General features: G+C 44.8%; 1 protein-coding gene across 2 annotated transcripts; it reads right to left on the bottom strand.

Moving 5' to 3' along the window:
* Nucleotides 1-578: 578 nt before the first annotated feature.
* LOC118214265 (ATP synthase F(0) complex subunit C3, mitochondrial-like) lies at nucleotides 579-3,815 on the bottom strand. 2 transcript variants are annotated; one of them, XM_035394093.1, is made up of 5 exons: nucleotides 3,717-3,815; nucleotides 3,425-3,519; nucleotides 2,481-2,558; nucleotides 1,779-1,966; nucleotides 579-922 (listed from the first exon to the last, which is right to left on the bottom strand). In XM_035394093.1, the coding sequence occupies exons 2-5, from the start codon at nucleotides 3,461-3,463 to the stop codon at nucleotides 808-810; spliced, it is 420 nt and encodes a 139-aa protein (XP_035249984.1). In that variant the 5' UTR covers nucleotides 3,464-3,519; nucleotides 3,717-3,815; the 3' UTR covers nucleotides 579-807. The 2 variants fall into 2 exon arrangements, with proteins under 2 accessions (XP_035249984.1, XP_035249985.1); XM_035394094.1 differs by having other exon boundaries at nucleotides 3,697-3,721.
* Between the last annotated feature and the right edge of the window lie 6,941 nt (nucleotides 3,816-10,756).

Consider the following 10,756-nt stretch of genomic DNA (forward strand, 5'->3'; position numbering starts at 1 on the left):
CACCGAGATTAAAGATATTCAGATGCATTGTTGCTACTTCCGAACCAGCCTCGCCGTGCATCCGATTAGTGACAGAATAAACACCAGCATTTCTTATTTAAATATTAGTTGGGATATGTAATCTGCTTTTTATGTATTTGGTCTGCAGTTGGCTCATGTAAGCAGTTGTTTTCACCCGATCCCTGGCTGTAGCAACCTGATGTGGGGGTGTTTAAAGTGGGACATCCTCTGGAGAAACCACTTTACATATTAAACTATGCACATGAAACCTTATCTATGCAAAGTGCCCCCATTCGTTCATTTTTGTTTTTTGTCAACCTTAATAATTGGTACAGAGGCAATTGATCCACTGCGGATCTGAGATGAGGTGAAGGAAATGTTATATTATGAAATTGTGTTATTATAATTTCCAATTGCAACAGTCCAGCACATTTATGGAAAGAAATATGTAAATTCAATGCATAAATCCACATTCTCAGGATGATTGCAGAGTCACCTTCTGATGTGGATGCCCAAGTTGACTTCCCTTTGAAAGCTGATCATATAAACCAAGTCCTACAGAAGAAAAATGCCCGCTATAAGATCTTTAAAATGGTCAAAGACACGTATTTTAATTCTGTAATTGGTTGCATTTGTACAACACGTTTTTTTTTATTTTGACAGAACTGAACAAAAAAAACCAGGAAAATGTACATTTTCATGACACCAACACAGAACAATTTTGGTAGCCACCCTAAAATTTGTAGATACATCTGTAGATACATCTTTAGAATCCCATCATGTGAAGCTGGTCTTTATTTCCTTTCTTTACATGGCAAACAAGATCAAGAAAGCAACCATCAAGCAGAACAGACCCATGGCTTCAGACAGGGCAAATCCCAGGATAGCATAGGAGAACAGCTGTTGCTTTAGAGAAGGGTTCCTGTAAGAGAGGGGACAAAGATGGAGTCAACAAATACTTCAGATGACAGACAATCCTTTGGGCTCACTGCAGACGACCAAAAGAACGTCGACAGAAAACACCGAGTGCTATATTTAAAGGCATACTACACAGGATTTTTACCTTGAAAATATTATAAAATAACCATGCTAAGGCATATCTACGATGCACTGGCAATCCGTATGCACTTTCACCGAATTTGTGCATCTTTAACTGTATTTGTTATTCTAACAGGTGTTTGGAATGTTTCTGGGCGTGGCACTCTTTTCTGTGTGGGGAGGGGTGGGTGTGAACTCGCTAACAAAGAAGTCCACATACAGTGAAAAAAGACAAGCCAACAGGGCTCGTTCAAGAACCAGTTAACCTTGGGATTGCTTTTCCTCTGTGGCGTCAGCTGAAGTTCGCCAAGGGGATTAAAAGCAGCGTGGAGTTGGCTTGTTATCTGTTGGACCTGTAAATAACGTTACTGGCAGTGTGAAGCTGGCGACAATAAGGACTTTCACAAGGGTCTGAAATTTTTTTAAATGATAAAACCACCACCAAATCTGCCTTCTTACTGTTCACGGTCACGGTCGATCACTTCACACTACTGACATCACCTTTAGCTATCCAACTAGCTACGCTAGGTGGGGTAACCTATTCGCCGTGAGTGGGTGGGGTAAAAGACAGAGGAGGAGACTCCATTGATTGTAAACACAGGCTAAGAAATCCTGCACAGTATGCCTTTAAAGCAATTTCTTTCGCAGAAAACACAAGCGGGAAAGGTTTACAAGCACAAGTTTTCAAACCGGAGACAAGAAGCATTTTGTTTTTCCTTAGTAGAAGGCATGGTTCAGACCTGGCGTAGCCGATGATGAGGCTGCCGAACACCGTTCCGATTCCGGCCCCGGACCCCGCCACCCCGACGGTGGCTGCGCCGGCACCGATGAACTTGGCGGCCGTGTCGATGTCCCGGGTCACAGCACTGGTCTGGAAGCCTCGCAGTGCAACCTGGGACATGCTCTGCGGCCCCAGGACAGGGCTCATCTACAAAAAAGGAAACATCCCTTTAGACAGACGGTAAATGTAGCAATGAGTGAAAGAAGGGGTTTAACTTTTTCAGTCAGAAAATTCTGACAAATCACAGTGAAATTGCACATGGATTCCTTCTATAAGCAATGCAATGGCTGTAGCTAATCAACTAACAGCAGGAGAGGGACGGACCAATGTCCCTCCGAGACAGTGAGGGGAACAAGTCCATGTCCTTCTGAGACAGTGAGGGGAATGACCCCATGTCCCTCTGAGACAAAGAGGGGAACAAGCCCATGTTCCTCAGAGACAAAGAGGGGAAGAGCCCATGTCCCTCTGAGACATAGAGGGAAACGAGCCCATGTCCTTCTGAGACATAGAGGGGAAGAGCCCATGTCCCTCTGAGAGGGGAACAAGCTCATGTCCTTCTGAGACAAAGAGGGGAACGAGCCCATGTCCCTCTGAGAGGGGAACAAGCTCACATCCCCCTGGGACAGAGAAGGGAAAGGTGAAGCAAGAGGCAGAACTGTACCTCTCCAGCTTGGAGTTCTGGCCGTGACACCACAGCAGCAGAGAGGGGTCTGTACAGAGCCCGGGATCCAGCACGCACCTGCAGAAACAAGAGACACGCCCCCCACAGTAAGCCATACCAAACATCAACCACCAGTCACGTTTAAGTCTAGCAAAACAAAACTAAAGAATTGCTGTTTGACAGTAGGCTGTTCACTACTGGACAAAATAGTTGTGCATATATCCATCTGTAAAGGGTTCAAAGTTCAGCTTGTGCTTAAGGGTCATATATGCTGGTTTGAGTTGGACACCTGGTTATACAACTGGTGAAAAGTAAGAGGCACCTTCAGGGCAGTCAGGACCTTCAATGTCTTATCTACCACAGACTTGCAGCATATTCTTTACATTTGACATTGGTAGAACTTACGAACACGGAAGACCATTAACCAGGGTTACCAAATATTAGTTAGTACTGCAGTCATAGATAGTGATTTAATTTCGCCACACAACCAAGTCCTGTGTTAGAGGGCACTGTATATACCATTACAAACAAGGTCAAAATCTAACGAGAAAAACGAGCTGCATTCACCCATTGCTCTGAATATATACCTCTTTCTAGAGAACATAACGACTGATCATGATTCATGACCTTGGAATCGCGAAAACCGCATCTATTTAGCCACAGTTAGCTACAATTAGCTAGCTACAATTAGTTTGAATGACAGTAGCGATAGTTTGCACTGTAATTCAACAGACCGACTGTAAAACTATTTCCACTCAATTTGGCTGTAGATGTTCTCAAGCCCCAACAAATAGATGTTAAAATGTTTGCATAATTTCCAGCTATAGTTAAAATGTTCGCTACCTACAGTTAAATATGGCTCGCTCGTTAGCAAATAGCTAGCTTTTATATAACAGGCCCGTGCAAATACACATATGCATTAATATATCTGGGGAATAACTCACCAGTGCAGGCGTGGAGACGAACTTCGCACAGGCATACATTATATCTGCTGTATTACCGGCTATTATAAAAGTTTATAAAACACCGGGCTCTTTCTCTGAAATTACAAGACACAGTTAAGGTCAATGAACATTTCAGCAATCAAATTACATAACAGCAACCCTAACATACTGAAAGATCGCACAAATACATAAGCATTCAATGCTCGTGCTTTTAGAATATATTTAAAGGTTTTATAGTGGTCGATTAGAGTGGATTATATGTGCATATTCACAATTTCCAGTCTCCATTTACCTCCCCTTCTTCTCTGAATTGCTGTTAACAGAGGTCGAAGCGCAGCCTACAGCGCATGCGTGTACACCCTCGCACAGGCTCCCGGATGTTGGCTTTATGACGTGCAAGGTCATTTCACCGTAACTTCATACGACAGATTCAGATATAAAAGGCAAACATGATAATAGGTTATTTAAAATTGAAAGGGAGAACTATATAAAAATGTCGAAAAATGTAAGAAGTAAAAAATTCAAACGTAGCCTATCTTTGATTTATGCCGTCTAAATTAACGTTGATGAAAATGGATAAGACCATCCTCTGTAAATGTACACTAAAATTTTCAGATCTTAACATGCCAGAGCAGTGAGCCAGGTTTTCTCTGTGATTGCTATTATAAATATAATTGCTGGTCAATTTGTTATATATGATGATTTGGTGAAAGGGTGTTTTGTAAAACTCAAAATCAGAGCACTGAAAGTCCTTGGATGGCAGTGATCCAAAAACACTGTTAGTGGACAGCCAGTCGGGTTAGGGTTAGGGTTAGTGCAGATCAAGATGTCCTTTCATACAAATCACAAATCCTGGTTCTGATGTGCTGTGGTTCATAACATTTCTAAAGTATGCCAACACAGAGTTCACACCATTGCTAGGTCTACAAAGTGGAGATGATGGTGGTTCGTTTGCCTGCATCCTGCTGCATTGGCACCGATTTCTGTGTTCTCTGACTCAGTTGTGGTGTGGAATTTGCATGTTACTCTGAGCACAGGTGTTTGTGCACCTCTCTGTTTGGAATTCATATGAATTCAAGCAGAATACATTTTCTGGACCATGATTCCCCAGGCTATAGGACAGACAGGTAGCCAGCATGCAGAGAAATGGGTCTGTCAGCACCTTCTGCAGCTCATGATGTCATACTAGTTCTAATCTGTGCAACTGGTTTTGACTCACAGTCTCCCGATCTCACACATCTGAATCACTCACACAAAGTGCTCCATATTCTCCAAGCCTAAAACACATGTTTTGGAACATGGCCTCTTTCTTAGACAAACAAATTTACAGAATTATTTCTGCTGCACAGTTGCAATGAAAAGACTGACCACTAATGACATTACTGTAAATTCAACTGAACTGCAAAAAGGAGGAATTAGGGGTATGGTACAAACGCTGTCCAACAGAGGGCACTGTTTCACCCAGTATAACTTAGTGAGCTTGCAGGTTTTATCAGTTGCAAAAAGCACATTAGTACAGCATTGGACGAAACAGACCAGCCAATGAGACCAATCAGAGCAGGACTGGACGGCTACAGGATGGGTGCGTGCGAATCCCAACCTACAGAAAAGGAAATGTATTTAATTTAATGGGGGATTCACAGACCATAGATGTATTTAATCTAATTGGGACTTACAGACCATAGATGTATTTAATTTGATAGGGGTCTCACAGATCATGGATTGAATCTGTTCTGTTCTGAAAAACTTCAAGGTTAGACTTAGGCTAAACCTTTGAAGTGGCTTTGAAATGCACATTTTTATGAAGCCATTTGTATTTGCACAGAACACACAGTAAAAGATCAGCTGCAATAAACTGAGCAGCCTCAACTTTAGGGAAAGAGACCATCCTGTCCTTAATTAGCAGACCTACATCAAAGATGAAAGAGTCAATGGGGCTAGTCTGGCGTTAACTGTGGAACTGCTGTATGTTAGCTGCAGATGATATTCTCAAAAACACCTCAACACCCACTTAGCTGCTTTCATTGGGTTCATTAATGAGCATGGAGATATGAGCACAGTAACTGCAGCCTCGGTAATTTCACACAGAGATTTTTATTAGATACTGACAGAACTGAGTACATGAAACGGGGGAGGTGGGGATTAAGCATGTACATGGAGTTCACTCTAAAAATAGAATTGGTGACAGTTTCTCAAGGTAAGATACAGGAATAGATTTGAACTATTCCATGCATTTAGTACAACGGGACAACGTTCTTGCAACTGATAGTCTAGTCCATTTTCCTTCACCACTAATGTTAATTACAAGCGAACTCTCTCAAAACTAAAGAAACAACAAATAAAGAAAAGTCAGAGAACAAAAATTCCAGTTTTCATAGAACATAAACAAGCAAACAAAAAAAAAGAAATGCACACACACACACACACACACACACACACACACATCAATCATAACCCCATTATTTCCTGGTTGCCACAGAAACATACAAAGCCTGGTATCACTCCTGCAACGCAATAAATGGATGTGGCGGAGGTGCTCTGGGATTGGCTGTGGGCGTTTATTAGCCTGTAGCGCTCTGCTCAGTGTAAGCAAGTTCAGCTCCTCTGTACCCCCGCTAACCGCAGCTGTTCGGGCACATTAAGATAAGCACAACGGCGACTGTGGGAGCCCGACAGTGTTTAACAAATAAACATTAATCTGTCATATCGGCCGCGGGGGCCTCTGTTCTCTCAGCCTCACAGGTTTTGTGGGCTGTGGGAGACCTGCGGAGTGCGGGGGTCTGTTGCCTGATAAATCCTCATAAAACCACCATCTGAACGGAATGCCTCCTGTTCCGACTGCAGGCAGGACCGCGACGCGAGCCCTACGGTTTCCGATGCGAGCTGTTCATTTGAACTTTATCGTGTCCCTTTTGCTTAGCTTAAGCAGACCGCCCTGTCTTTTTCACAAAACAAATTGAATCCCCCGCCTCCCCCCTACTGTCAGTCAAGAAAAGAAAAAGAAAAAGAAAATGTTCTTAATATAAATGGAAAAAGAAAACAAACTCCCAACAGACTTTAAATAGTCCAAAATACATGTATAAATCTTTGGTCAGTCAATTTTCATAGCATGGAGCCCTTCGTAACAGTGAGTTATTTTTGAACACAAAACAACTCACCCAGGTCAGTTTTTGCTTTCATCTAGAAATGTTTACATTGCTGTGTAGCCTTGTATAATTAAACCTTAAATAATCCAAGTAAAATAAGTCATATTTTTAACATTTAGATAACAGTTTTTACATTAGATAAATAGGGTGGGTAGCACTGTGGCCTCACAGCAAGACGGTCCTGGGTTCAAATGAGGCCTAGGCCTTTTTGTGTATAGTTTGCATGTCCCCGGTATTCCAGTTTTCGTCCACAGTCAGTCCAAAGACATGCTAGTAGGCTAATTGGAGACTCTAAACTGCACGTAGGTATGGGTGTGTGGGTGAATGGTCAGTGAATGGTCTGTGTGCACAGCAATAGACAGGCCAATGCACACTGGGATAGGCTCCAGCACCCCCTGCGACCCTGCTCAGGATAAGCAGGTATACAGTAGATAATGAAAGGATGGACAATAGATAAACAATGCTGCACCTTCAACCTAAACAGTCTAAAAGTAAAATCCATACCTTAAGGTCCAGATCTCATTCCCCATCTCAAGAATATATGTCTTGAGAAATAAATAATAAATAATAATAATCAGCCGAATTTTCCACAGCATCACATGCATCTATTGTGAATTTTTAAAAATCATGCTAAGTATGAAAACTAAGACACAATTCTAAATTCTGCTGGTTGAGCTGTACACTATGGAGCTGTTGCATCTTGTTTAAGAGGGCGTGTCACAGCGAGATGTGCCTATTGACAGCAGGATTTGTTGGATGACAGCAGAAAGTGTCTGTTAACGACAGGAAGCATCCCATAGTGAGCACCCTCCCATAGTAAGCATCATCCCATGGTAAGCATCCTCCCACAGTAAGCATCATCCCATAGTAAGCATCCTCCCACAGTAAGTACCCTCCCATAGTGAGCACCCTCCCACAGTAAGTACCCTCCCATAGTAAGCATCCTCCCACAGTAAGCACCCTCCCATAGTAAGCAGCCTCCCATAGTAAGCAGCCTCCCACAGTAAGCCATAATATTGCTACCCTGTAATATTGCCCCCTGCTGTCCACCGTCCTCCAGAATAACGTTCAGAGGCGTGTTAACAAATGAGCATCAGCTACAAAATGTGCTGTCACTCCTTGAGAGGCAATAAGAGTGTGTTTAGTTCCCTTAGCTGGGGACCCCTGGTCCTTTAGCTTGGCAGGCTAATCATGTCTCTGTTCTGGAGCACAGCTGGTGTTGAAAGCTGGCAGCAGACCCTCCCCTATTGCACCACCACTCTGAGCTGATCAAATATACACAAATACATTATTTAAAACCCCTGTACAGTGCCAGCAGGGGGGAAACAGAAAAACAAGGGAAAATGGAGACTAAAAAACACACTCCCCAAATGGTGACAGTAAATAAATAAAAGGCATCATTGAGTCCATGGGGCAATTTTACATTTTACAACTTTTTCAATGAAGTAAACTCTACTGCCACAATCATAATGCCATTTCCTTGAAAAATACTGCTTTGTGTATGTGCGTGTGTGTGTGTATGTGTGTGTCTGTGTGTGTGTGGGTATCTGTGAGAGTGTGTGTCTGTGTGTGTGTGCATGTCTGTGTGTGTGTGTGTGCGTGTCTGTGGGTGGGTAGGTGTCTGTGTGTGTGTGTGTGTGTATGTATGAGGGCGTGTGTGTGTGTGTATGTGGGTGGGTGGGTGTCTGTGTGTGTATGTATGAGGGTGTGCGTGTGTGTGTGTATGTGTGTGTCTGTGTGTGTGTGGGTATCTGTGAGTGTGTGTGTCTGTGTGTGTGTGTGCATGTCTGTGTGTGTGTGTGTGCGTGTCTGTGGGTGTGGGTGTGTGTGTCTGTGGGTGTGTGTGTGTGTATGTGGGTGGGTAGGTGTCTGTGTGTGTGTGTGTGTGTGTATGTATGAGGTTGTGTGTGTGTGTGTGTATGTGGGTGGGTGGGTGTCTGTGTGTGTATGTATGAGGGTGTGTGTGTGTGTGTGTATGTGGGTGGGTGGGTGTCTGTGTGTGTATGTATGAGGGTGTGCGTGTGTATGTGGGTGGGTGGGTGTTTGTGTGTGTGTGTGTGTGTGTGTATGTATGAGGTTGTGTGTGTGTGTGTGTGTGTATGTGGGTGGGTGGGTGTCTGTGTGTGTATGTATGAGGGTGTGTGTGTGTGGGTGGGTGGGTGTCTGTGTGTGTATGTATGAGGGTGTGTGTATGTGGGTGGGTGGGTGTCTGTGTGTGTATGTATGAGGGTGTGTGTGTGTGGGTGGGTGGGTGTTTGTGTGTGTATGTATGAGGGTGTGTGTGTGTGTGTGTATGTGGGTGGGTGGGTGTCTGTGTGTATGTATGAGGGTGTGTGTGTGTGTGTGTGTGTATGTGGGTGGGTGGGTGTCTGTGTGTGTGTATGTTTGTGTGTGTATGTATGTGGGTGTGTGTCTGTGTGTGTTTATGTATGAGGGTGTGTGTATGTGGGTGGGTGGGTGTCTGTGTGTGTATGTATGAGGGTGTGTGTGTGTGGGTGGGTGGGTGTTTGTGTGTGTATGTATGAGGGTGTGTGTGTGTGTGTATGTGGGTGGGTGGGTGTCTGTGTGTGTATGTATGAGGGTGTGTGTGTGTGTGTGTGTGTATGTGGGTGGGTGGGTGTCTGTGTGTGTGTATGTTTGTGTGTGTATGTATGTGGGTGTGTGTCTGTGTGGGTGTACATCTGAAACTGCACTAACAGCCTATGTTGGTGTTGTGTGTTGGGCCTGACAGTTTCCCAGCCTCAGGGGGCTATTGTGTCAACTACATGAGCACGAGCAAAACAATCCCTCGCACATGCTCAGTGGGAAAAAATGTGTTGAGAATAAGTGAAAGAACTACTGTAGTGGAGAGTTTGCATAGCAACTGTGAAATATTTGTTATTGGTATGTTTTAGCACTTTGCTGTTGGAGAAAAAGTCAAGATTAAACTTTTTATGTTTGACATGGGTATAGTTTGGTTGTTTAGGCTCTTTATTGGCAGTCATCGCTGACTGTGTGTGTATGTGTATTTGTACTTATTGTAAGTCGCTCTTGACTTACATCTAAGAGGGTCTGTTCTGACCTGGGGAAAACCTAGCAGCTACCTCAGAGGGTCTGTAGGAAGACGGACCATGCTGAGACTGTGGCCAAAGGCACTCCCTGATCAAGGCAACGAGATACACCTGACCACCGGTCAACCTCAGGAGACCATTCCTGTGGGTGAGACCAGCGCTGTCCGTGGTGCTGAGAGGGCCTTCCAGGCTGTAGGAGGGAACAGCAACAGTCCTAGGGAGTGGGAGGGAGGAAAAACAGCCCCAGGCCGCGGGAGGGAGGAGAAACAGCCCCAGGTAGTGGGAGGGAATGGAAGAGCCCCAGGTGGTGGGAGAGAACAGGAACAACACCACATTGTTGGAGGGACTGGGAACAGCCCCAGACCATGGAATTGAAATATAGGAACAGCCCCAGGCCGTGGGAGGGAGGAGAAACAGCCCCAGGTAGTGGGAGGGAGGAGAAACAGCCCCAGGTAGTGGGAGGGAATGGAAGAGCCCCAGGTGGTGGGAGAGAACAGGAACAACACCACATTGTTGGAGGGACTGGGAACAGCCCCAGACCATGGAATTGAAATATAGGAACAGCCCCAGGCCGTGGGAGGGAGGAGAAACAGCCCCAGGTAGTGGGAGGGAATGGAAGAGCCCCAGGTAGTGGGAGAGAACAGGAACAACACCGCATTGTTGGAGGGACTGGGAACAGCCCCAGACCATGGAATTGAAATATAGGAACAGCCCCAGGCCGTGGGAGGGAGGAGAAACAGCCCCAGGTAGTGGGAGGGAGGAGAAACAGCCCCAGGTAGTGGGAGGGAATGGAAGAGCCCCAGGTGGTGGGAGAGAACAGGAACAACACCACATTGTTGGAGGGACTGGGAACAGCCCCAGACCATGGAATTGAAATAGGAACAGCCCCAGGCTGTGAGAGGGATTGGGAACAGCCTACAGAAAGGCAGAAATTGTGCTTTTCTCCCATGGTTCCATGGGAAGTGATGAATTTGCTGGTGTAACTGGTGGCTTTAAGGCTTCGTGGAAGCCTCCTAGTGGACAGGAGGGCAGCATCCTGAAATTACTCAGCTCAGACATTCAGTGCTCCTGCAACCAAACTATGAGTGGAAACAACAAATTATGTAGCTTTACACAGAGTTTCTTAGTACCACCAT

The sequence above is a fragment of the Anguilla anguilla genome, chromosome 15 (assembly GCF_013347855.1).
Source record: "Anguilla anguilla isolate fAngAng1 chromosome 15, fAngAng1.pri, whole genome shotgun sequence".
Lineage (NCBI taxonomy): Eukaryota > Metazoa > Chordata > Actinopteri > Anguilliformes > Anguillidae > Anguilla > Anguilla anguilla.

What these genes read in the sequence shown, in the direction of transcription:
- LOC118214265 (XM_035394093.1), bottom strand. Translation starts at nt 3,463, where the DNA reads ATGTATGCCTGTGCGAAGTTCGTCTCCACGCCTGCACTG. An exon ending in TCGTCTCCACGCCTGCACTG is followed by an intron (nt 2,559 to 3,424) that starts GTGAGTTATTCC and finishes TTGTTTCTGCAG; the next exon opens with GTGCGTGCTGGATCCCGGGC. An exon ending in CAGAACTCCAAGCTGGAGAG is followed by an intron (nt 1,967 to 2,480) that starts GTACAGTTCTGC and finishes CCTTTTTTGTAG; the next exon opens with ATGAGCCCTGTCCTGGGGCC.